The sequence below is a fragment of the Haliotis rubra genome, unplaced genomic scaffold (genome assembly GCF_003918875.1).
Source record: "Haliotis rubra isolate DU_JTF1 unplaced genomic scaffold, ASM391887v1 Scf48, whole genome shotgun sequence".
In the NCBI taxonomy this organism is placed as follows: domain Eukaryota; kingdom Metazoa; phylum Mollusca; class Gastropoda; order Lepetellida; family Haliotidae; genus Haliotis; species Haliotis rubra.
Window position 1 is genome coordinate 3,082,562 of NW_025767168.1, and position 27,946 is coordinate 3,110,507.

The following is a 27,946-nucleotide window of genomic DNA, read 5'->3' on the forward strand; positions in this document are numbered from 1 at the left end:
TGAACTTTGTATGTGTTTATGAAAGGTATTTATTTATTTACTTATTTTTAGGTACAAAATCATGACATCAAATGACAACCAAATATATACCATGCGTTTGCATGCAGAGTTTGGCGGTATCTCACACTGACAAGCATATTATAACAAATGACATTGTAGGAAAATGGGCAAGTTAATAGCAATCAAACAATTGATGGCAATCAGACCAGAATCCAACAAATTTAGTACAATTACAAGAAGAGATTGCATGTGTTTTCTCGATATTGTAAACTTTACTTATTTCCTTTCTGAACATATCGAAACCTGGTGTACGGAGTCAAAGGCTTTTTCGAAATCGATCAGTAGTAACATTGCAGGAATTTCCATAGTTTCTGTATAATCCATTATGTGGTATATCAGTCTTGTGCATTCTCCAATATATCTATTAGCAAGGAATCATTTTTGATCTTCGTTAATAACTGAAGCCAATACCCTTTTAATTCTATTTGCTACTGTTGCCGAACTGATCTTTGATGACACATTCAGTGAGTGAATAAGTGAGTGAGTTAATATTGAACGTCACATCGGCAATATCTCAGCCATATCGTGACGAAAACAATTTATACAATAAAAGTGAAATGAGAACATTTGACATTGAAATGGAATATATGTACGTTATAAAAACCTGTCAACGAAGGACAGTAAAAACAACTAGAATATCACAATTACAACTAAAACTAGTGTGGAGAGTTAAAACTGATAGCACTATTTGGACAATACAATATAAAAACAGGCTATAGATCGCCAACACCAGAAGGTAGATCACCATACCAGGGACCATGGGGACTCACAGTACCTTTGCTACCTGCATGGACCCTAGTTGGATTTACACCATCCCTTCAGCTGCTGGCGATTGTAAGAAATGTTAGCCAAAATTAAAACGACAAGAATGCTACGTTTAAAAATCCTGGCACAGTTTAAATTGACTTTGAAAATTTTGGGACTTACGTACCCTCTCAGGTTACAATACTTTAACACCCCCTTGAGGATACAGCCACTAACAATCTAAGGTATTAATTTAAACTTCCAATAATAAAATATTTATCTATTTACAAATTAGTTAACAAATCTAATTCTTTTAAAAATGCAATAATTAAATGAGAACTGACATGAGTAAAAAGATCCTTCATAGTTCGTGCTTTGAAATAGTTATCCCTTGTGATGGAATGTTCAATGCAGTCAAGCAGGACATGCTTGACCGTGATTCTTTCATCACAAGGGATACAAAACGGAGGATCCTCACCTTTAAGCAAGTATTCATGTGTATATCTTGTGTGGCCAATACGACATTGTTGTATGATGACCTCTTCAAATCTGGACTGACAACCCAAGTAGGTGTAACCAATGTAAGGTTTTATTTCATGTAATTTATTAATACCCACTTGGGTGTCCCACTTCTTCTGCATCAGATCACGGACATAAGTTCTAATGCTAGCTTTGTAATCAGAGTATGGAATAAGAAGCGGTGTCACAGATTTGTTGAGTGCCGCCCTGGCAGCAAGATCGGCCATTGTATTCCCAGAAATGCCAACGCGGCAGGGCAAGACACATTCAGTAACGATATCAGTCTCCAAATAATATTTATATGTTTTCTGTTGGGCAATTCTATTAAGCAGACGCAGGTAACAGCATGTAGTTAATCTGTGCACTGGACCATAACATGTGTTGTTTTAAGCTGTAGTTCTTATGGGATGTAGTTCTTATGTGAGGACACCTTATGACTGGTGGCGTCAATGGAATGAAATATTACTAAATGGTTTTATCATGTTTACCATAATGCTAATAGAAATTGTTTTACTGCGTTCATTTATTTACATGTAATCAAGTGGAAATCTTTTCATGTTATCAACTGAGATCAGTGACTAAACGTATCATCTTTGCGAGTATGGGCCCAGGGGGGTAGCCTAGTGGTTAAAGCGTTCGCTCGTCACGCCGAAGGCTCGGGTTCGATTCTCCATATGGGCACAATATGTGAAGCCCATTCTTGGTGTCCCCCGCCGTGATATTGCTGGAATATTGTTAAATCCAACACACTCATTTATTCTATGTAATCAGTAATCAACTGTAAACTAACAAATATACTCATACCAATAATCGTTGTCACCCCAACCCCACACACGACTCACACCCACACCCCACACCAATTAAAAAATTTAAGGGGTGACAACCATTATTGGCATGAGTATATAATGCTCTATACATGTTTTGTTTGTATGTTGAATAACGCCGTACTCGGTAAGGGCTTCCTGTCCAATCATGTCTGGTATTCAGAGAACAATTTATAATTACTAGTATATCATAGATCAATATGGCGAGTAGGTGTCGAAATGGCAGCCATGTTAAATTCAAGCACTGCTGCTGTTATGGCTTCTATCGCACTGCTGGTGGGGATGTTGATGTTTAATACATCTCTGATACTGGTGTTTATCGCTGTGTTACTAATACTATGGCTGTCAACACGGCGTCCTGCAGGATTACCACCCGGACCCCCACTTCTACCACTGGTGGGCAACATTTTTCAAATGGACACAGACCCCCGAGTCGCTTTCAACAATCTGCGACGTCAGTACGGCGACATCTTCAGCGTGTACATCTTCCACAGGCCGGTCATCGTCCTCAACGGCTACCATGTTATCAAGGAGGCCCTGGTCAAGAACGCCGACGTTTTTTCATACAGGCCTCATTCCTTTTTCACGGATATTTTGAGTGAGGGCAAAGGTAGGTAACTGTTTATTTTGCATTAAGAAGTTCTAGGGGACAGTTGTTACATACCACCTTTACCACTGTTTTAGACATCACACGTTTTTGGATGCTGGCGTTTACCCGCGCTTAAACGAGGGGAGTTGCGTCAACCAGACCTTACAAATAGTTGGATGACTGCTTTTGTTTCATATAAGGTTGTCTTTTGAAATTTTGTGAAACGATTTACAGTTCTATATCAGCGGGGTGAGGTGAGGTGAAATTGGGTTTAACGTCGTGCTTGAGAGTATTTCGCTCATGTGACGACGTGCATGCGTTTGTATGTGTATGTGCTGCTGCTTGTACTAGCTCAGACTGAAGCTGGTTTTATAGTGCTAGCCCACTGAGATACCATGCCGCAGTGAAGCATGAATACCCCACTCAGACACATTATACTGACTCCGAGCCGACCAGTCCTTGTTGTACCCATTAATGCCGAGCGCCAGACAGGGACCAACAAGTACCATATTTTAACGTCTTTTGGTATGACGCGGTCGGGGATCGACCCGGCGACCTTCCGCTCTCCGGGCGGACGCTCTAACCACTACACCACGGAGTCGGTTCTATATCAGCGAGAAAACTGCAAATACTTTATTAGTCGTCCGAATACCCGAAATGCGATGACATGTTTTACGCCAAACGGCACTTCGACAAAAGAAAGGTCAAGGGAGAGAAAACAGCGATTATGAGCTGAAAGCCTTGACTAATAGTGAAGCTGAAGTTGACTCAAGTATCTGAAAATGTTTGAAAGGTCAAGTGATACACAAAGTATGTCTCCACTATTGCCCAGAACAATGCATATGACACCTGTTAACAGAATGGTGATTAGTGAGACTTAAATATCTATTCATTTTCGGAGCATATTTGGTATGCAACCAAACTGATTGATATGCTAAAATATGTATGACATCATTGGTAACAGAAACTGCGTTCGAACTTTGAAACACATTCATTGATTTCAGCAATATTAATCAGCTATGTAAACTGTGATAAGTGGACATATATCAACCAAGCCAGTGAACCTGACCACATGATCCCTTCAGTTTTCTCTTACGACAAAAGGATAGATTGCTGACGATTCACTCTTACCCGCATCTTGATGGGTGTTGGGATATCAATCACCTTGACCCCACTAGTCGGTAAATGTTCTGTATGTAATTTCTGTTTTTCCCATTTATATAACATATCTCCAACACAAAAGAAACATACAAGTTCTTAATTTCACGACGATATCAAGAAATAACATATATAAATTTCTTTATGTTTTAGGAATAGTTAGCACAAACGGCGAAACATGGAAAGACCAAAGAAAGTTCGCTGTCGCCGCTCTCAGAGAATTAGGGATGGCAAGTTCAATCGCTGAAGAGAAAATACACCAAGAGTTGAATGTCCTTTTGAAAGTTTTCGAGGATGAAGGTTCAAAAGAGATTGATTGTAAACAACTGATCTTCACTGCTATGTCCAACATAATTTGTGGACTTTGTTTCGGAAAGCGTCATTATGAATACAACGACCCACGATTCATAAAGCTGACAGACGCAGTAGAAATGATTGCAAGTGACATGGGAAATTCAAACATGGTCGATCTGTTTCCAGCCGTGAGATTTATACCGTGAGATTTCTTTAATTATAACCGTCTTGTGAGAAACGTAGCGGTTTTGAAGAAAGAGGTAGCTCGTCACGCTGAGGACCGCGTCAACAACTTTGACGCAGACAACGTTGAAGATTTCGCCACAGCTTTCCTCAAAGAGGTACGACGCAGTAAGCAGGAGGACAAGGCGTTTGATGGTAAAGTGAATTATATGTAATGAGCGGGTGTCTGTATGAATTAACTGATGTATACTCGGTGTCATCAACCTGTTTGTAACACTATTTCTTAAAAGTTGTAAAATCTTCGTTTTTGTTTGAGATATATACAACTGAATGTCTTACAAACTTTCTTAACAGTATGGAAAACACACCAGGCCTTTGAAATGTCATTATTACGTTCGTTAAAGCTTAGATGCAACCAACAAAATAAACATAATTAAAACACAATTATCCTTTATTCATGAGATATAATATACATTGCTCATTATGACAACAAACTAACAAATAAACAAAATTATAAGCGTACAATTGCAAATCAATTTTTTTTGTTTTGGTGGGCGTGCACGAGTGTAACGAGTACTTTCATTGCCGATAAGCTCAGGGCTCTCTCTCGCTGTGTGTGTGTGTGTGTGTGTGTGTGTGTGTGTGTGTGTGTGTGTGTGTGTGTGTGTGTGTGTGTGTGTGTGTGTGTGTGTGTGTGTGTGTGTGTGTGTGTGTGTGTGTGTGTGTGTGTGTGTGTGTGTGTGTGTAGAGAGAGAGAGAGATGTTGGGTTTTGTAAATACATGCTCATTTATTGTGCATAACATTTTGCAATCAACATCATAACATGTCATGTGTACAAGTATCACACCTGCCTGTCTGTGTAATTGCATAATGTGACAGAGACAGAACTCAGGTGCACGAGCCATAAATCAATGTGTTTTGTTTATGGTGTATAGCCTGATAGGTGTTAGTTCAAATTGCGCGTGGTCAATGATTGAAGTTGTGTATTGCATATTGTCATTAGCAGGCAGGCAGGCAGGCAGACACAGAGGTGTCAATAAAACAGACATTTAGTTTTGTCTGTGACAGAGGCATATCTATCTATACCACAGTTAGGAATTCTGACAATGCTAGATAATGACGTTGTTGTTAAGTATCGAACTGAGAAAGTGACTCGGTAAGAAGAACGTGTGGCGAAATAGTCAAATGAAATTATATAACAGTTAAATCGCGCCTGTGAAATATCAACAAAACATTAGAAAAATAGCTCACATCAAAGCCTTCTCCGAGTACTCACCGCCAACGAAGGTTTTCCGTCTTGAAATGTCGAACACTTTGCTGAGTAGATCTAGAACCTTAACAAGGTTTTTTTTATGTAACGAGTAGATCATTTACTATTTGTTGTTTGTGTACACAACCAAGATTAGACTACTCCTGCTCACGACCTTATAATCCGGGCATCCCGGTTCGAGCCGCGCGAACCTATTCACTGCGCATGCGCTTTCTGCGCAGCGCAGCAAAGCTCTGAAACCACTTTTCACCCCTGCTGGGCTTTTTTTAGTGAATCGTTTGTATTTTTTTATAGCGTAATTTTATATTTTTTTAAAACTTTTTAAGTTGAATTTGCATTTTTGATACCTTAAGTCCAAAGCGTAAGGTATCAGAATCTGCAAAGTTGTGTTTTACGTTCGATATATTCTGTTATGAATGGCACATTCTTTTTCAAATTTTCAGTATGGAAATGGTCAATATGCCACTTTAATGGCAATGATTTGCACGTGCAAGTCGCTCTATCCATGGAAAGTGGAGGATAATACACATGCATTGATATTTGTTCACTGTCGTTCACTGTCCAGGTACCTGTTTGAAATCGCAGCTTAAAATGATACGTTTTTTGACACTTGCTGAAAGGGGTCAGGCTATAGGCCTTTTGGAATCTGGTCAAACTCAGCGGCAGGTTGCTGTCCGCCTTAATGTGAGTCAGAGTGCTATTGGTAGACTGTGGCAGAGAATTCAAGCCAATGGGTCCGTGGAATATGCTCGTCAACCAGGTCGCCCTAGAGTCACAATTGTCCGAGCTAATAGGCACATGATTAACACTGCCTTGCGTAACAGATTCTTTAACGTAGCAGATCTTCAGACAGAACACTTCAATGTTAACAATGTAAGGATATCCAGGAGCACCGTTTGTCGGCGTTTAAGGGCAGGCGGACTCCGATGTAGGCGACCTGAAGTTCGTCCACCACTAACACCACGTCACAGCCAGGTGCGTTTGAGATGGAGTAGACATCATGGCCGCTGGAATCAACGTCCAATAAACCACAAAACAATCAACTGGAACTCTCAGAAATACATGAACGTTGTAAAGGGAACAAGAACAAGAATAGCTAAACCATCTATGAAATTGTGTGAAACAGCCAGGAACAGATCTGCTGGCATGAGTTACTGTATGCATCTCTACTTGAAGAGAATTGCCATTTTGCGGGTTTTCCCTTCTGCAAAATCATCCACCACCTTATCAAAGTTGACATCAAAATCCCTGTGAATATGAAGTAGTGCAAGTGCATAAAGCCATTCCGTTACCATTGTTGACCTGAGATACGTTTTAACACGTCTCATTGCGCTGAAGGAACGCTCAGCAGTTGCCGAAGACACTGGCATTGTCACAAGTGTGTTGAGGGCAACATGGATATTTGGATAAAGATCTTCTTTTGCGCAGTCCACTGTTGCCAACAAAAACGATGGTTTCTCCTCTGCTGGAATATCTTGCCAACGTACTTGCCATCGCCTGATTTCTACCGTTTGTTGGTTATGTGAGTTCTCTTTCAGCTCAGTGAACTGTGCGAATATTCGTCTATCCATTTCCTCGGACATATCATGAACAGAAGTAGGTACAAAATTCTGAGCTTCGAATCGGCCATTGGGACTAGATAATCCTGTCCTCTAATTGCTGAGCCATATGATCTAGCAAAGGGTAAAAAAGATTCCTCTTCCAGTAGACTCCAGGTGTGGATGCAGGGGCATTGTCGCGCATCGTTTGACGGCTCAGACATCTTGGCTTGGTGGGAATAATGTCGTATTTGCTTGCAATATCAGATGCCTCACTGAAAAGTTCCTCCCATACAGACTCGTCATCAGGAATCTGTCTCTAACTCCTGATGACAACAGAGGCCTCGTGGTTTGATGCACGAATGAGGTCAATGGTCGGAGACTGCAACATGAGAGATAACTAAACTGTGTACTGGACTATGTGTTGAGTAACAACAAGGCCAATGTTGAAGTCAAAAAATTGAATGGAATATCTAAGGGACCTTGCTCTAGAGTCGCCATCTTGCTCAAGGGCACTCAAACTTTCAACTATAACATCGAATGATGCTTTGAAAGTGGATGACGAACGTTAACCCGCACGACTTGCCCAACGTGTTTACACAGAGTCAAGTAATCTTTCGCTTTCGTCCCACTGCTTCCTGAGCATTCTCATTGGATTCCAGTTCCTTAGTGTATGCCAAGAGACGTTTTGCCGAATACGAAAAGGCAATGCTTTGTACTGTTAAAATATTATTCTTGACTGATGTTATGGAACGGCTATGGACCAAGGCCAGATTCAAACAATGAGACTTACAGTGAACAAAGAATGCTTCAGGATATTAATGTCTTATGATGGCTTGTACACCATTCAAATACCCACTCATGCTTGAGGCACCATCATAACCTTGATCCCTTATATAGCGTTTCGTAACCCCATACTTGTCTAGTTCTGACAAAAACGACTCGGCTAAGACAGCTGCCTTTGTACTGTCAGCCTCAGTGACACCTAAAAATGATTCTTTGAGTATAGTTTGACCCTGGTCGTCCAATGACATGTGTCGAACAGAGATAGAAATTTGTTTTCTGGTTGAGGAATCTGTTGCCTCGTCAGCAATGGGAGAAAAACATTTCTTTGAATTGCAGTCATTAACCAACTGGTTTCTAAATTGTGATGAGTAAAATCAAGAAGCTCATTTTGAATGGCTGGTGATAAATATTTGTTTCGTATTGTGCTGTTTTGCGGATGTTCAATAACTCATCGTGCTTTGCACGATAATGCAAGAGGGCTACAAAATGTTTTTCTCAGCATAATGGCCACTAATAGCTATTATGTCTCCCGCACAAAACGAGTGTCTCAACTAGCGTTTTGAGACAAATAGTTTTTCTTGTAAAAGCGGTACTCGTCAAGGCTGTGTTTTGAGCCCTCAGATTTTTATTATTTGCATAAATAAATTATGCAGTCTTATGGAGTTGGAAGGAGGTCAAGGTATTACAGTTTCTTCTTCTATTAGCAATATCTGCTCTCTTATGTTTGCTGATGATGTGTCAGCAATACCTGACACCTGTGCACAGTTGCAAAAAAAGATTAATGTACTTGATAAATTTTGTGAGCAAACTGGTATGAGCGTGAATTAAAAGAAAACCAAGATTATTGTGTTTAGAAATGGTGGTCCCTTGCGCTCATATGAAAATTGGGTTTATAATGGTAATGTCATTGACACTGTATCATTTTACAAGTACCTTGGAATTATTTTCACTCCTAAATTATCCTGGAGTAAAGCTACATCTTGTCTTGCATCACAAGCTAATAAGGCAATATTCTCTGTTAAAACATTCCAAAGGAAACTTGGCAGCATTAATTGTACAGATTTATTTAAGATTTTTGATTGTATGATATCACCCATTCTATGTTGTGGGTCTGAAATCTGCGGCACATCCTACTATTGAATCTGTCCATATTAAAGTTTGTAAATATGTTTTGAAACTTGGAAAATCCACCTGTAACAATATGGCCTTGGGTGAATGTGGAAAAGTGCCTTTACAGTTTACTTATACAACCAATGCAGTGAAATACTGGTGCAGACTTCTAAACATGCCTGACTATAGATTACCAAAACAATGTTATTTTATGCTATTATCTCTAGACAGGGTAGGACGAAATTCATAGGCAACTAGAATTAAAAATATACTTTTTCAATTTGGTATTGGATTTGTTTGGATAAGCCAGGAAATTGGTGATCACAAAATATTTATTGAACCATTTAAACAGAGACTACATGATAATTTATTCCAATCTTGGCAGTCATCTTTGGACAGTAGCTGTAAATGTTTGTACTATAAGCAATTCAAATCTTTGTTAAATGTAGAGAGCTACTTGATAAATAATGATATCCCTCAATATTTAAAAATTATATATGCCCGATTTCGATGTTGTAATTTTATACTAGCAGTTGAAACTGGTAGATACATTAATGTTGTACATAATGAAAGGCATTGCCTGTTTTGTAAATTAAATGGTATCTTCGTTGTTGAAGATGAATGGCATGTGTTTTATATCTGTGATGCATATTCTCATATCAGAAATAAGTACATATCAAAATATTTTAGTAAATGTCCATCAATTATTAATTATATATCTATATTACAGAGTAAATATGTTAATATCATCAAGGATGTATGTCTATTTTTATACTTTGTTGACAAGAAACACAAATCTAAATGACATACATATGTGCTCAAATTATCCATCAATTTATGCATATGTATTTTGGGCCGGAGGCCTGTTACTGAAATAAAATTCTGTTCTGTTCTGTTCTGTTTTGAGATTTGAACTATTTCTTTCAACAGTTACTTAGAAAGTTGGCAACAAATATCATCCTGTTTATAGCTTCTAATTGTTCTATAATTCAAAGATTTCCCGGCACAAAAGTGATGGGAATCAAGTTTGGTACGTCTCTTTATAAGTGTCCCGATATTTGCCCAATCATGAACGTACGATGTAACAAATGCGCCTTTTTTATTGTCATTTTCAAAAAGAGCACATGGTAAGCAAATGACACCATCTTTTGAAAGAGAATATCTCAGCCAATCATTGTTATCAATATGTGTTGGATTAAATCTCCGTTTTACACCTCTAATTTCCGTTAAAGGATATTTTAGTGTTTTGTCAGCCCTTACATCTGTTGAATGTAACTGTTTCAGAAGAGTAGAACTAATTTGTTCTGATTTTAGTTCACTTTTTGTGTACCAGCCAATATCAGTACCAAAGAAACTGTAAGATAGTTTCGGTGAATCTGATGCCAGTGAAGGCTTACAAGTCGCGCCTTCTTCCTCACACGAAGAACAGTTATTGGAATTCGTGTTGGTTGAACTAACAGATGGAACCTCTGTTTTTGACTGCAATTGTACAAAAAAAGAATCAATTGTTTGACAGTTCTCACTGTTAAACATTTGACTCATGATTTCCGAAGGAGACCAAATGACTGTTAATTAAATCTCATTTGTTATCTTTATCAAGTGTAGTTTCCTAAACGTTAATTTGTTAAAATACTTGTATTTTGATGCCAATAGATTTGAACAACTTGCCAATACAGCGTAAGTGTTTGGTCTGACACACGCAAAGAGCTCATGCCACACAACTAGATATAAACATTTTTGTTTTTAAATAAATATTGGGTATACTAGTCAACGTGTGATTGGAAAAATAGTTTTCCGCGAAGAACAGTGCGTTCTGACGACTGTCACCAATAAAATAAAGAAACATTTTACAAGAACCTCAATATATCTCTTATAAATGCTTTTATTGAATTTCAAAGTGTAAGCACATGCTTTTTGTGCTACGTGGTAGCTACGCCTCTGGTCATCATTTTAAACGACTGATAAAAGTTGTTTTTCATGAAGTTTGCATCAATTCTGTTAACACCACATAGCTTTTTTAGTAATATTGATATTAACAGTAAATTATGATATTTCGATGTCTTAAGAAAAACTGCAACATATCTTTCCCCTCAATTTTGTACTGACTCCTCAAAGTATGATAACGCAGACTGCGATAAATCAAGTAACACCCTCATCACAACAACATGTTCCGGTAACATTTTAATTGCTAATCGAGTAATTATAATGACTTTAGTATATGGTAATTTTTATTTAATCCGTCTATTGGAGGACGATTTTACGTTAAATGAATTAGTTTGTAAGATAACGCAGATTACAGTTTGGTAACGTAGATTACAAAATATCAATTTCTTAATTCTGACAGAATGGGCAAGACTCGTGCAAAGATCCAGCGGGATTACAGGCAAGGAAAAAAAGAGAAAGAAGGAATGAATGTTATTCACGTGAACAAGTGTTTTGATGCAAATCTGTATTCTACGTTACAAAGGCATTCATTGACAACCTTATCAACACTATTACCCTTTTAAAATACTGTTGTATAGTCAGTGAAGTTCATTATATTACCTCTCAGGTGTTGATTCTTTTTGTCTGCTTCTTTTGCGTAAGGAACTGCGTTTAATAGTATGACATAAAGTTATATTTTCAAGAGCTTTCACTTGATCAAGTTTATTGTTATAATGCTAACAAACTCATCTGATTGGAGAGAAAGTTACATGTAATGTTGTTCCCAACTTTGGCATTAACGACTGAATTTTGTGAGTGATATCTCCCTTCAATGTGTTATGCAGTCATCACAAAGAAAAGTCACGTAGATTACAACGATCGTGTTGGGTGCTGTCGCATGAGATATGATGGATTTGTTACAAGCTCTCTCTCCTCGAGTGCTTCGATTTCTATTTTTCGTTCAGTCTCTTCAATAAAACAGCAACAGCAAGTGACCGAAATATTGTCTATATTGTTTTAGAATTTATGTGTTTCAAATTGGGAATTCTCTAGGTTCATTTTGTTTACTGTATGTAATTATGAATAAACGAACAAGCGACAATGTTGAAGTTTATAAAAAAGTTATATTCAAACCGAGCCTTGTAATTTCACTTTATTCTTACCACAACACAAGATCAGTGGAGCGTGATATCAAATATGCGTGACTTTCTGCCCATTCGGGTCATTAACTTGCTCATATGAAACTGCAATATTGGTACCAATAATGCATATTGCACATCAAAGAAACTAGGTACGTGAGCATATTTGGTTTTACAATTATCGTGGAAATATAGTTACAGTTTGATATCCTGTCATCACAATATATTTAATCGAATTTGAATTGATAGTAAATCGTAAAAAGTTTGTGACAAACGCGCACCTGGCCACACAAATATATATCATTTTTTGTCTAAAAAATGACACAAACAAATTTAATGAACACGACAATCCCATTTAGCATGTGTGCATGTACATTTGATAACATATATAGGTTAAACGAAATCGCTGTTGATTAACTTGTTCATATGAAACTGCAATATTGCCCCAGTATTGAATATTGCACATCAAAGGAACTAAGGTCGTGTTTTACAGTCAAGGACATGATGCCTACGTTTCATCTTCAAACACTTATCTTGTATAAAGGTTTAAAATATGCTCTAATATACTAAATGTGTCAATTTCTTATGAAAATATTATTCAAACAAACAAAAATTGCATGACCTATGTCTACTTATGATAAATTGAGCAATGCCAAATGTAGATAATGAAACTAGTTTCATGAAAAATATATCTGAACGATACACAAAATATACATTATAATACTGTAAGCGTAATCAGCAGGATATGGTGATTGTGTTTACCTTTATTCAACCGACCTTCACCTCAAAGAAATTACCAAATATACATCACTACCGATGACCGGTTTCTAACAAAAAGGCTGCCTCGCTGACATGGGTAAGCAGGATTATGCGCAGGCCCTTCCCTTGATTCAGGAATCGTTTTTACAAAAATATGAAAGTAATCAGAAACATTCTGACTATCTGATTATGGTTATCTGTTTTTATTGTTTGAAGGGCAACCTCCTCGTGGTTGGTGCTTGGTAACGCTAATAGCTCTTCTTGAGAGCAAAGGAGTCAGGAACCGTGTTCCTTTTGCCCAACACACCACTTTGGCCCTTACTTCACGTAGACGGGAGGTGGAATGGGCCCGATTCCATCAATCGGCTGGGCATGTCATGCCCTGTGCTAAAAACATATTCTGTTTAGCACTTTTGCAGTGTGATATTCTATTTGGGCTTTGAAACAAAAATGTATGTCATTGTAATTGCCTAGAGTCTTATGCCAGAAGGCGTTTTGGCTCAAGGGCCAATATGGTGATGTTGACCTCTGACTAGTGTGTGTGTCCAATTTTTTTACAAGGGCCGAACCATTCTGGCATTAAATTGGTAGATAGATACAGCTATTCATGTCATATTTTCTTGAGTATAACACTCCTGTATCCCTGGTGTCGGCATATCGGAGATCCGGTGCTAATTGACACCGTCATTGTTTACATTCTGTGGTGGATGTGGAGCAGGGGTGTTGAATCATTGTTTCCACCATGGACCCAAAACAACCTGGTTCAAATCGTAATGAACAGAAAAGGCGAATAGACGACAATGATCAATCTACCAGACATCTATCCACAAATGCTGATTCAAGAGATAAACTCCCTTTAAAATTAAATCCATTCGCTATTTCTAAAGCAATTGTTGGAATTTGTGGGGAAGTGACGAGTTTAACTTGTCTTCGTAGTGGCTCGCTTTTGATCGAGTGGACACGGAAGCAGCAATCTCTGAATCTTTTGTCAATTCAATCATTTGCAAATATCGAGGTTGCTGTGTCTGTGCACAGAACTTTAAGTTCCTGTCGTGGCATCGTCTGCGACAGAGCTCGATGTCTTTCTGAAATGACTGAAGAGGAAATTGCAACAAAGTTGAAAGAACAGGCTGTTACATCAGTAAACGTTGGGTTAAAGGGAGTTAAAGTACTGTAAAGATATTGTCCTCCTAAGAGGGTACGTAAGTCCACAAACATTCAAAGTAAATTAAAGCTCTCCACTATTTTTATTCGTAGAATATGTGTCTTTTTAAATGTATGGCTAGGCTGAGGGTATGGTGTAAATCCAGCTAGGGTCCATGCAGGAAGCAAATGTACTGTAAGTCCCCATGGCCCCTAGTATGGTGATCTACCTTCAGTTGTTGGCAATCTATAACCTGTTTTTACATTGTCTCGTCATTTCTTGTTAAAATGTTTTAGATTTAATTACTAGTTTTACATGGATATCTGTGATACACCAGTACTTTTACTGTTCTTCAACAGGATTTTATTTTCTAATTTTATTGATCTATAATATAACTATTAATTGCTCTCGTCACGATATGGCTGAAATACTGCCGATGTGACGATAAATATCAACTCACTCACTCACTTATTCTGTTGCAGTTACACGCTCTGTAGCAACTTCTTCTACAGCATGTCAGACTGACTTGACATAGGTCTAATCTGAAAAACCCGTTGCTTCAGACAATCTACCTACGTCCCCGGTTACTCAGGCTACGTCCAGAGGCACCCAATATTCGTCTTGATGCCAAACAGAGTCTGCCAGATAAACCACTGTTTTCGCAACCTTCAAATGTACGACAAAAACAAGAAAAGAAAAGAAATTAAACAGAAAACAACCCCTTACCATCCCTTCAACGTCGGATTTTCCTCTAAAAAAACTCTTTTGTACCTCTCGATATATAGGTCACTCTGTCCTCACAGGACAGGCGGAGGAGCTTATACTCCTCGCATTCACGAGAGAGATCACCAATTGGCTACTTTAATGCAATGAAATTGCAGAGGACTAAAAATAACTTCGATGAGATACAATTGCTGATACAAGATTTTCAGCCGTCAGCAATATGCCCGCAAGAGACATATCTAAAACCTACAGATAACTTTACTTTAAGACAGTACAGCGATTAACATTCTTTTTACCCTCCAGGAGATAAAGCAACTGGAAGTGCTTCTATTTGGGTACGGTAGGGTATAATACATAGTCCTGTCACTCTTCATACCAATCTTCAGGCTATAGCTGTTCGTCTGACTGCACATTGCGTTGACACTGTGCAGTTTGTATATCCCTCTTCCGATATCCGACAGTCAGATCTTCAAAATCTGTATGATCAACATCCGAAGCCATGTGTCCTCATGGGCGACCTCAATGGACACAAGCCGCTTTGGGGAAGTGCCCACACAAATGATAAAAGTAAAAGCCTTGAGGAATTCATTTCCGATAATAATTTGTGTATTTTCAATGATGATTCAGCCACTTATTTGCATCCAGCTACGGGAAGATATTTTCCCTGGATCTGTCACTCGCCGACTCATCTTGTATACTGAATTTGAATGGATGGTCCGTGATGACCTATGTGGGAGTGATCACTTCCCCACCATTCTCAAAACATACAACCTGGTGATTATCCACCTTTATCAAAAAGGAACTTCGCTAGGGCTTGTTGGTCATTATATGAGACTCTGTGTGTTGAACACTTAAAACATGACCTTTTCAGGAACAGTGAAGATCCTATACAGTCGTTTTCTGATATACTCAATGACATTGGTGACTTAACTATACCCAAGTCCTCTGCAATTGCACATATTCGTAAACCATGGTTTACTAGTGAATGTAAACAGGCCATGAAGTATAGGAAGAATGCTGAGATGTAGTTTCGCCGACATCCTACAGTCCATGATTTAAATAAAGTAAACAATTTAAATGCCAAGGCTCGACGCACTTTTAAACAGAATAAGCGTCAGTCTTGGAGGAAATATGTTTCGAAAATAAATTCCCGTACACCGATTTAAAAGGTGTGGAACATGAGACAAAGAATTAAGGACAAAGGTTCCAAATCAACTGTTCGCAATCTGAAGGATATGGTTACAGGTATTTAAGTCTGACATTGCCAATAAGCTTGGTGAAACTCTCACCAAACATTGTTCTTCGTCAAATTGCGTCCCAGAATTTCTAAAATATCAGAAACAACACTACAATAAATTTTAACTCACACAAAAGCAAAGACTATAATAAAATATTTTCATTGCATGAGGCCCACACTGGCCTTGAGCAAGCTCATGGTACAGCAACAGAAGTTTATAATAATATCAGTTCTTGAAGCATTTACCTGAATCATGTTTGGAAACACATCTAAATATTTTTGATACAATATGGACATCAAGTAATTTCCCAACTTCGTGGCGCAATGCCATTGTTTTTCTTGTACCAAAGCCTGGCCGGGATTATACTGATCCATCTAATTACAAACCAATCTCTTTAACGAGTTGTTTCTGTATGACCATGAAACGAATGGTAAACAATAGATTAATTTGGTATCTTGAAACCAATAACCTTATGACAAATATTCAATGTGGATTCAGGAAAAATCGTAGGTCCATTGATCATTTGGTATGTTGACAATGTTATAGTGAATAAACAACATGCAGTATCGGTATTTCTCGAGAAAGCATACGATACCACCTGGAAGCATAGCATTTTAAAGGATTTACATGATTTTGGTTTAAGGGGTCGTTTACCTCTTTTCATATCCCAGGTTTTAACAGACTGGCAATTTCAAATCCGAATGGGTTCAACCCTGTCTGACCATTATAATCAGGATCAGGGTGTCCTACAACTCAGAATACAATTGTATTCACTTTTGTAGAAAATATAAGGCGCATGAGGACCCAGAACTATTTTTAAATGGCACTCACATCAAAGTTGTCAAAGAGGCCATGTTCTTGGGTCTATTTTTTAACTCCCATTTAACGTTTCTGCAACATATTAAATCCCTTAAAGTTGAATGCCTGAAGGCACTTAATCTGTTAAAAGTTGTTTCCAATTCTAAGTGGGGAGGAGCTTATGCTGCGCTCCTACACCTATATCAATTTTTGGTCCGTTACAAACTTGATTATGGCTCCATCGTATATAGTGGAGCTTGCAATAGCAATATAAAACTATTAGATTCAGTCCACCATCAAGGACTCAGACTTTGTCTTGGATCTTTTAGAACTTCTCCTGTTGATAGTCTCTATGTCGAGGCAGATGAGCCACTTCTTAACCAATGCCGTATAAAACTATCCTTGCAGTATATAACAAAGCTATATTATAACAAGTCAAATTCTGCATTTAACTGTGTTTTAAATCCTCTTTATTAGGATCTGTACAACAAAAAATCTTCGCTTGTTCCGCCTCTCAGACTAAGAGTCAAACCTTTCATTTATGCTGTTGGCATTGCGCTAGAAAATATATTTCCTTCCCGTTTGCTTTCTTCTCCTTCTTTGCAATTGGTGAGGCCACAAGTTGACCTAACACTGACAACATTTAAAAACTCGGAAACTAATGAATTACAATATATTAAGAATATAGTCAATTAATAGGTAAATACAATACATACAAATCCTTATTTACAGATGGATCCAAGATTGCCACTGTCATTAGATCCAGAACAATATCCTCCAGATTAAGAGATGGCAGCTCAATATTCACAGCAGAAGCAAACGCAAAACTAACAGCTCTTAAATATATTATTAGACACCTAAATATAAAGAATATATCATATTTTCAGACTCTTCTTCTTGCCTTCAGGCTATAAAAAATGTTTCTTGTAAACATACCCTTTTAATCGAAATAATTGAATTATATAATGATCTTGCTACTGGCCAATACGACATCGTCCTCTGTTGGATACCCAGCCACGTTGGCATTTCTGGGAACACAATGACTGATCTTGCTGCCAAGGCAGCACTCAACAAATCTGTACCACCACTTCTTCTTCCATACTCTGATTAAAAAGCTGTCATCAGATCTTATATCCGTGATCTGATGGAGAAGAAGTGGGACACCCAAGTAGGTATAAATAAATTGCATGAAATAAAACCCTATATTGGTTACACCTACTTGGGATGTCAGTCCAGATTTGAAGAGGTCATTATACGATGATGTCGTATTGAATACCTGTTAAAAGAGAGAGGATCTTTCCGTTTAGTATCCCTTTGTGATGAAAGAATCATTAAATATATATCATGAATACCTGTTAAAGGAGAGGATCTTCCGTTTGAATTTTTAAAGAAATATACTAGTTGATCAATTTTGATCAATTGATGATAAGAATCAATGGTAGTCAAGCCTTTGAGTGGCTGCCCTCACTGGGGGTTGCCGATGTGACTATAAATCTTAACATTCACTCTCTCACAGATTAAATGTCTAAATTTCAATCATTGAAGGGGACAGCGTTCAGGTAGCAAAAACTTATGGTCCCTAGCATGGTGGAGGTGATGAGCCCGTTTTGTATATTTATTTTACCATTTGTCTAATTTAGAAGCATGTAATTCTATAACTGTGTAGAATGACTTTCCCTGTCGACAGGTTGTATAAAATGTATTGTGTACACTTTAAATAAGTGATTGCCCCCTGCACTCTGTCAAGTAAGAAAACCAATGATTTTCTTGAGAAGCCCTGACCCCACCACCCCTTCTCATGATTTCTAGAAACCAATGCACCCTCCCCTTCTATGATTTTAAACATAATTTTAAATATTTTGTTATGTACAAAATTGCTGACACCCTCCCCATAGTACGTGTGTACAAAACTGATGACCCCCTAGCTCCCCAGAACAAATTGGGTGACCCCACCCCACCCCAAGACCTCACGCCACCCAAAAAAAACCCAACCCAACAAAACAAAAAACAACACCAACAAATAAAAACAACCACAAAAGAAACAAACCATAAAGTATATGATAGAGAAGAGCCAGAAATGCTGATAATTACCGTTGTTGTTCTGCATGTATTGCATCAGTCATGGCGTCACGTTGCACAGGGACTTTGACAATTTCGAATGAATATCTCAATTTACTGTATTGTATTTATTTCTAATTTCCTATTTCTTACTACGATACTGCTTTCATTCATATTCTTAAAGTATTGAGCCAATGCATGCAACACATTGATGAATGGATGTTTGAAAAAATGGTACGCAATGTAAGAACTGAATTTCTATTTGTTTTACATTTGAAACAAGCGCAGTCTTACAAGCACAGCGTTCGTTTTTGCACCCAATATGTTTCGTTTGATTTCAGCTGGACACTTGGTTTTGGCGTTCCTATGATTATATGTTATATAATGCTTTCTCTCTAGACAAGTTTTGAAACATTCTACTTCTGCGGCCGTGTACATGATACGCATGTGCGATTCAACAAAATCTTCAATTTTGTGGAAGCCGTGTGGAAGCATTGATATCTCACGTAATGCATTTACTCAAGACAATCTCAGGATAGTCTACTTCTGTGGCATGTACGCTAGACTCAGTGAAGTACAACACCGTGTACATAGGTTGTATGTGAGATTCAGAAATTTCATTATTTTCCACTCACAGCACTTTGGAGGATATATGTGGATATGTTTATATGTGGATATGTTTGTATGTGCGTGCGTGCGTGATTGCGTGCGTGCGTGTGTGTGCATGGGGTGCTCTGTAGGAACAGCCAGCCAAAAGTCCTTTTCAGGATAGCTTGGACTACTTTGGTTCCCACCTGACACTCAACTCCTTGAAGCTGTAGCATGAGAATGGCTACACCCCGGTAACCGCATTGGCTGGCGGGCTGAACCAGGTGGAGGGTAGCCGGTGGGGTCTCAACCCCTCCCAAAGCATGTGAAGACTGGCTCCGGCAGACTGCACGGACGAAACCACTCGACTGGTTCAACGGGCAGAATTCGGTGCCAGGACGGCGCCGTAGAGCGCAACTAGGGCACGGTGAAGACAGGAGCATGAATGCTGGCAATCCACTGCATTCCGGCCCCTCTCCAGCCGTCTCGACAACATCAGGCCACCGGACCCAGATGGACAGGGACGAGAGAGTGACGCCGACGACCATGCGCAACTCTCCCTCACTTTAATCCAAGTCAAGCGCAAGTCACGACTCCATCCCCATCACTTCACCTCTCATCCTCAGCCACTCTTCCCAAGTCCTGCAGCGATGGACGAGTGGACTTCGGCAGCCCCCTTGAGGACAGCACTGCTTACCGCCTAGCATAGGGACGGGACTAGAAAAGGTGTCCTAAACATTGCCTACCTCATTGCTCCCTGGCCAGCACGGGTCCCACCACAGCCGTAAGAAAAGAAACACCAAACCTATTTCATCTAAGATGACCTCACTCTCCTGGACCTACCGGGACTGACCAACCTGAGAGGGGGATCGCCCTCATTGCCAGCGAACTAGCTCGCTACAACATCCAGATTGCCGCCCTCAGTGAGACCCGTTTGTGGAGGAAGGACAACTGACAGAGCAGTCTGCCGGGTACATGTTCTTCTGGATCGGGCACGGGCAAGACAAGCGACGCAAGGCAGGTGTTGGTTTTGCCATCAATTCCAACCTGGTCAAGAAGCTGACAGCTCCACCCAAGGGGATCAATGATCGCCTGATGACCGCTCGCCTCCGGCTTCCCAAGAAGACATTTGCCACACAGGGCCTAGATTTTCGAAGCTCTCTTAGCGCTAAGACAGTCGTAAGTGCCATACATTAACATTAACTTACGACTATCTTAGCACAAAGAGAGCTTCGAAAATCTAGGCCCTGATCTGCTTCTACGCCCCCACCATGACTAACCCTGACGACTTGATGTACCGAGATGACAAAAGCTCATCGCTCTCGGTGACTTCAATGCCCGGGTCGGCAGAGACCAGTCATCATTGGAGGGAGTGCTAGGTAAACATGGCGTGGGCAACTGTAACAGCAACGGCCTCCTTCATCTGGAAACCTGCGCTGCACACAACCTTCTCATCACCAACACCGACTTCTGTCTTCACAACTGCAACAAGACATCGTGGATGCACCCGCGCTCTAAACATTGGCATCTACTGGACTACGTCATTGTCAGGCAAAGGGACAGACAGGAAGTGAGAGTCACAAAGACCGTGTGTGGAACAGAGTGCTGATATCCAAGATGAACCTATGCATCACACCACCCAGGAGGCCCCAAGGCTTCAAAGTCCCCGAGCGACCATGCTCAAGAGTGACCTTGTCAAATAAAAGCTGGTAGAGGAGCTTGACAGCAAGCTGCAACCTCCCAACACTGACATCGACGCCGATGTGGAGACAGTGGGCACGTCTCCGAGATGCTGTCTATGCTGCCCCCTCAGACGTTGTGGGATCCACTACCCTGAAACACCAGGACTGGTTTGACGACAACAACAGCCGTATCCCGACTCTACTGGAGGTAAAAAACCGACTCCACAGAGCACTTCTCAATGACCCCTCCTCCATCTCCAAGAAAGAAGCTTTCAACGCAGCCAAAAGAACAGCACAGACTGAGCTGCGCCACATGCAAGATGAATGGCTCAGTGAGAAGGCTGATGCCATCCAGGCATACGCTGACAGGAAGCACATGAAGAACTTCTACAGTGCCCTCAAGGCCGTCTACGGTCCCACCTCGTCCGGATCCTCTCCTCTCCTCTCGTTAGCGCCGATGGGAACACACTGATCTCGGACAAGGAAAAAATCCTTGAGTGCTGGGCGGAGCACTTCAACAGCATCCTCAACCGTCCATCGACCATCAACAATGAAGCCATCGACAGGCTGCCACAAGTCCCATTTGATGACACATTGGCAGAACCCCCCCTCTGAAGCAAAAGCCATCAAGCGCCTATCAACCGGCAATGGGCCTGGTACCGATTCCATCCCTGCTGAAATCTACACTTTCGGTGGCACAAAACTGATTGAGAATCTCACAAGCCTGTTCAATTCCAAGTGGTCCCAAGAAAAGTTGCCACAGGAACTCAAAGACGCTTCCATCATCGACCTCTACAAGCGCAAAGGGAACAGAAACACATGCAACAACCACCGTAGCATCTCTCTGCTGTCCATCGCTGGGAAGACCTTGACTCGAGTTCTGCTCAACTGCCTCAACACTCACCTGGAATTCGACCTGCTCCTTGTGAGAAAGTATGGATTTCGCCCAGGATGCAGCTCGCCAACTACAGATGTGTCGGGAGCAGAACGTCAGACTATACACCACCTTTGTGGATCTGACTGGGTGGGTAGGTGGGTAGGTAGGCATGCAATCCCAAAATTCCAAGTGTGAACTTTCTTTTCGTTCATCTTCAATAGGATGACTTGAGACATACATCGTCTACAGATGTTGGAACACAGTTACCTTACTCCGGTCCTCAGAGCATACTGGACACGTGGAGCACATTTCAAACATTTCAGCATCAGGGACACAACTAATGTAGAATATCCTCATTGAACTTATATCACATGTTCTTGTGTTTGTTCAGGCGAAGAGTTCGTTTGCCTTTGTGATGACAGTTTGTATATAATACAGTCTCAAACACTGGCATCGATCTACCCATTGGATTGGGGTTGTTGCTTTTGTTTAAAACCAAACTCAGAAATATTCCATCTCTATGACAGCAGTCTGTAAACTGTGATGTCCACCCAGTCTTACGACAACAATAGATTGCTGAAGACCAATTCTATCTGTATCTGCACAGGTCTTGACATATGAAGTAGCCTGTCCGTCTGATCCCGCTGGTCGGTACATAGTTGTTTGAAGATCGGGATCGTCACAGTATATGTATAGTCAAGTGTGCACTTTCTGTCATTTCCATATATACAATAACTTTCTAATTCAGAAGAAACATACAGGTTCTTCATTCCATGACTATGTCAACAATTACCATATATAATGTGATTTATGTTGTAGGAATATTGAACACTGGCGGCGCAGCATGGAAAGACATAAGAAAGTTCACTGTCACCACTCTCAGAGAATTGGGGATGGCAAGTTTAAACACTGAAGAGAAAATACAGCAAGAGTTGAATCTACTTTTGAAAGCTTTCGAAGACGAGGGTTCAAAGGAGTTTGATTGTAAACAACTGATTTACACTGCTACGTCCAATGTTATTTGTGGACTTTGTTTCGGAAAGCGCCATTATGAATACAATGACCCACGGTTCACTAGGCTGTCAAACACATTTGATGAAATATTTGGGGGCGCAGGAAATGTAACTATTGTCGATCTGCTTCCAGCTGTGAGATTGCTACCAGGAGATTTCTTTAACTATAAACGGCTTATGAGAAGCATAGAGGTAATGAAGAAAGAACTAGCTCGACTCGTTGAGGACCGCATCAACAACTATGACGAAGACAACATTCAAGATTTTGCCACAGCTTTCATCAAAGAGGTGCGACGCAGCAAGCAGGAAGACAAGGCGTTTGATGGTAAAGTCAATTACATATAATGGGAGGGTGTTTGATTTGTTTGATAACTGATGGATTTGTATGCAAATGGGAAACATACTTGTAAAGAAGGCGTTTAGAAACACCTTTCGTAGATGCGTATTATATAGCCATACTTCCAGCTAGGGTCCATGCAGGTAGCAAACGTACTGTAAGTCCCCATGGTCCCTAGTATGGTGATCTACCTTCAGTTGTTGGCGATCAAGAGCCTATTTTTACATTCTATTGCCCAAAACTAGTTTTCTACTTTAAAAGATATATGCTAGCTAGTTTTAACTCATTTTGTGAAAATCTAGAAGTTTTACTGTCCTTCGTTGACAGGGTTGTATATATTATATGTATGTATTATGAATTTAGAACTAGTTTTAGTCACGATATGGCTGAAATATTGCAGATGAGACTATAAATCTTAACTCACTCACTCACTCACTATAGTCATACTTGTACAACGAACTCTTAGCCTGCCGCTTTAAATTATTAATTTTAGACAGTCTCCTGTTTGTACCTTCATACTTAGAGTTAAATGAAATAATGAAAGTCACTCACGAAATCTACTGTCTTGCAATTTCCAACTGTTGCACTGTCTAAAGGAAAGGTAATATCATTTGTGTTTAGAAAGTCACCTGAAGATGACTCTGACAGATATCTTTATGGCGGGAACAACTGATGCTGGCAACAACCTCGTTTGGTCAATTCTATATCTACTCCACTACCCGGAAGTGCAGGAGAAGTGTTTCCAGCAAATCAAAGAACACATCGGGCTGGAGAGACGACCCACGATGCTGGACAAACCCAACCTTCCTTACGTTGAGGCTGTGTATTCAGAAATATTGAGACACGTGGATATGGTACCCACAGGAATGCCATATACAGTCCCCTGCGGTGTCAAGTTCATGGGCTACACGTTTCCTGAGGGTTTCACTATCATTCCCATGTTAAACTCAGTACTTCACGATCAGACGGCATGGGGGGATCCTCAAAATTTCAGACCGGAGCGTTTTCTGAATGATGAAGGAAAATTCCAAAAGAGGGAGGAATTCATGCCCTTTTCGATTGGTAAGAATGTTTGATTGATGATGTAAACTTTTGTCCTTTCTATCGTTCATGCTGCTACTACTCATAATGATAATAGGGATAAGGTCCTGTTTTGACAGGCAATTGGCAAGAATCAGGAAAAGTATGATAAATATATGTGGACCTTGCTTTTGAAATGTCTCGCTTTCATCGCAGGTTCACTGTTGCCAAGCTCTCAATTGTTCTCGGTGACCTTGGTTTTGTACCTCCTGATCTCTTGACGAAGATCAGGAGAGTGTTCGGGTTCTCTGGAGCACAGCCCTTCTGACACTCTTGGGGAGTCAACATATTCTCCAGAAAGTTCTTGGCCTGTTCGACTGGGCAGTGCTTTTTTTCGAGGACAAGGCTATTTGGGCGTATTATGATTGGACAAAGTACTGTGACTATGTGTCCCAGTCCACCCAGCGGTGGGTACCTCGTAAGGATGGGAAAGCCACATCAACTTAAAAGCATGCTGACTATGGGGACCTTGCCTTTGAAATATCTCGCCTGCATCCCAAGTACACTGTCGTCAGGCTCCTTATTGTTCTCTGCGGCCTTGGTTTGGTACCTCCTGATGTCTTGAACGTTCTTGATGTGTTGACTAAGCAGCACTTCCTGGGAGAAGGCCCATTCACTGACTGGGCTGTGTTTACAGGCAAACCAGGATAAGTTGGACTGGCGCAGAGAACGTGTTTATGAGAAGTAGGCGGTGCACGGCAATGAGCAAACCAATTTGGTTTGTGAAAGGTAGAGCAAATATAGGCTAGTGCACGTGCATTATATGACGATGAAATATATTCCGCGCGTAGCTGCACACGCCTTGTGCCTTGCTCCACCCATCGCACTACACTTGATCGCGGACAACCTGGGGCCCCTTCGCTAACAATGGCAAGTGCGCCAGTGGGCGGCACTCATACATGCTAATATGGGTCAATTGTAAGGTCGGTGCTCAACTTATCCTTGTTCGCCAGTAGGAGTGTAGAGGGAACAAGGGTACCTGTGCTAATGATGAGTGTTACAGGTTGTGCCAGGACAACCTCACTCTCTGCTGTACTTTATTTTACTGTGAAAAACATAACAATAACAAAAAGGGCCTGGTGATAAACGCTTCTCCGTGGTGGCCCTAGATAGGGACGGGTTATTCCCCTAAACCTCGCCAGGAGGTATCCCCCGATGTTAGTTCAATATTAGCTTATAGATCGTTATGTGAAGCATGAAAGGCTTTTCACAGTAAATATGCCAAGGATGCTGGACACAATCTTAATGTCAACGTTGGTTCTGTACTTGGGGACGGTAGACAAATTGGTGTCCACCAAGCAGCATCAGGGTTTCAGGGTAAGGCTGCACTTAATTTATGTGAAGTATGAAGAAAAAGATCAGTTCTGCCGAGTCATTTGATGGATGACGTCGGTTGGCCTGATAAGTAAAACAGAAGGATGGATAAAAAAGAAACACTGTGTTGTTAAAACCCATAACTATGATAAACAAAAGGTTATGTCATTTGTCTAGATCATGCAATAATAATTCTTGCATTTAATCTGTTTGACAGGACGCCGTGCTTGTGTTGGACAATCATTGTTCCGTATGGAACAATTCCTGATTCTGACCACCTTGATTCAGAGGTTCAAGTTCTTCCCTCCAAGTGGAACGCTGCCATTCCTGATTGGAATAGTGAGCATTGTCGACACTGCTCCTCCTTTCAAGTGCAAAGTCATACCAAGGAACATTTGAGAGGACCACCGTTTTAGAATCTTTATATGTCCTTGTACATTATGTTTTTGTGTGAAATGGTTTCCCATTTCTGTTATTGAGAATATTGAAATCTTGAACATTCGAAACTCCAATTTACACCAGTTGTAATCAGAAACGACTGACTGGGTCATCATACCCATGTACTCACATACCCCGTATGCTACGTCGATGTGTACGGTGTGAATATACGCATACTGCACTTTACATATTCAGGATAGCCTTCTTTATGCTTTCACCGCGGTTTTGTCAGTAGTTCAAATCAACCCACTCTTCCAACAATCAGGGCATAGTTTTCATTCTTTTCACTGTGCAAATCTTTTACTTCAAAACGTTATATCGAAAATGAAATAGGTTTGACGAGATACAGGACTATGTCAACGTTATACCCACCAGAATGTGGTCCATCAGATTACAAAGGCATAGAAGAGACAACATGTGTGTTTATCTAGCATAAACTGATGCATAAACGTATACTTGCATGCTCACCAACAGCAATGCTTCCTTAACATCGTAATCAGTTTTTGATTGTTTGATATTTGCCTTCCATGCAAAACTACATTCGGAAAATTAGAGACGTATATACTCATGCTGTTACTCACTGGATTGTCTGGTCCAGACTCGATTATTTACAGACCGCCGCCATATAGCTGGAATATTGCCGAGTGCGGCGTGAAACTAAACTCACTCCCTCACTTTGATTGTTTGATGTTTCACTTGCAAAACTACATTCGCAAAATTAGAGACTTTTACTTAAGTTCCTTTTCATTAATTACATAATCGGTGTGTGTTAAACTCCTACTCATTATATAGTGTATAGTAAGCATATAGTCTATAATTCACTCAGCTTGTATGAGTTTTTTGGAATGGGTTTTCTTACATATATTCAGGTAGAAAGTGGTATGTAAAATATCTTTTGCACTTGCATGCACTTTGACATGTGTATTGTCAGACGTGGACGTTTATGCCTGTATGAATACTTTGCCTTGTAATTATAAAGTCTTATGTTTCACTGTGTTCTTACCATCAATAACCATGAAATAGTCAATTCCTTTCCAGGCACTCGTGAAGAGCCACCTCCTCGTGGTGGGTGCTGGGTAACGCCAAGAGCTCTTCAACCCCCTTAAAAAAACAAAACGTCCACTTGACACTGATCCAGATGGTAACGACCAACGACTGTCCACATTCATTGATTACTGGCCACGTTTTCTCGTGATTGAGACTCAAGAAAACACACGATTAAAGTTGAACCCTTTTGCAATACAGAAAGGCATTGCTGGTGACGTTAAAAATATCAAACGTTTACGTTTAGGTGCATTGCTCGAAGAGTGCAGCAAAAGACAACAGGCAACTAACATGATGACTACTGAAACATTCGTCAGCATTCCAGTATCAGTATCTCCTCATAGAACACTTAACACCAGCAAAGGAATGATCAGAGATAGAGATCGACTGTTTGCCGACATGTCTGAACTTGATATTGTTTCAGAAATGAAAGATCAAGGGGTGACATACGTTAAGCGTTTTACAACACGTAAAACCAGGAAAGCGTTCAGACTAATACGTACCTGTTTTCGTTTTCCTCTCCAAATGCTCCCAGATCAGTAAAGGCGGGATATTGTCACATTAATGTTGACACCTACATACCAAATCCTTTAAGGTGTTTTAAATGCCAGAAGTTTGGTCATGGTGTTAGTACTTGCACATTGTCTGTTGTGTGTGCTCACTGTGGTGAGAAGACACATACAACAGAGGATTGTGACAGTGACTTTAAGAAATG

At 40.2% G+C, this 27,946-nt stretch overlaps 1 protein-coding gene across 1 annotated transcript; it reads left to right on the forward strand.

Annotated features, from left to right (window-relative positions):
* Positions 1–2,439: 2,439 nt before the first annotated feature.
* Positions 2,440–26,413, forward strand: LOC124291035 (vitamin D(3) 25-hydroxylase-like). The gene is made up of 4 exons (XM_046727935.1): positions 2,440–2,757; positions 22,825–23,343; positions 23,977–24,417; positions 25,967–26,413. The coding sequence occupies exons 1-4, from the start codon at positions 2,562–2,564 to the stop codon at positions 26,146–26,148; spliced, it is 1,338 nt and encodes a 445-aa protein (XP_046583891.1). The 5' UTR covers positions 2,440–2,561; the 3' UTR covers positions 26,149–26,413.
* Positions 26,414–27,946: the final 1,533 nt, after the last annotated feature.

Bases quoted from the DNA above. Each gene is read 5' to 3' on its own strand.
- LOC124291035 (XM_046727935.1), top strand. From the start codon at position 2,562: ATGGACACAGACCCCCGAGTCGCTTTCAACAATCTGCGACGTCAGTAC. The intron at 23,344-23,976 runs GTAAAGTCAATT...ATTTGTGTTTAG, and splicing joins GGAAGACAAGGCGTTTGATG to AAAGTCACCTGAAGATGACT. The intron at 24,418-25,966 runs GTAAGAATGTTT...TCTGTTTGACAG, and splicing joins ATTCATGCCCTTTTCGATTG to GACGCCGTGCTTGTGTTGGA.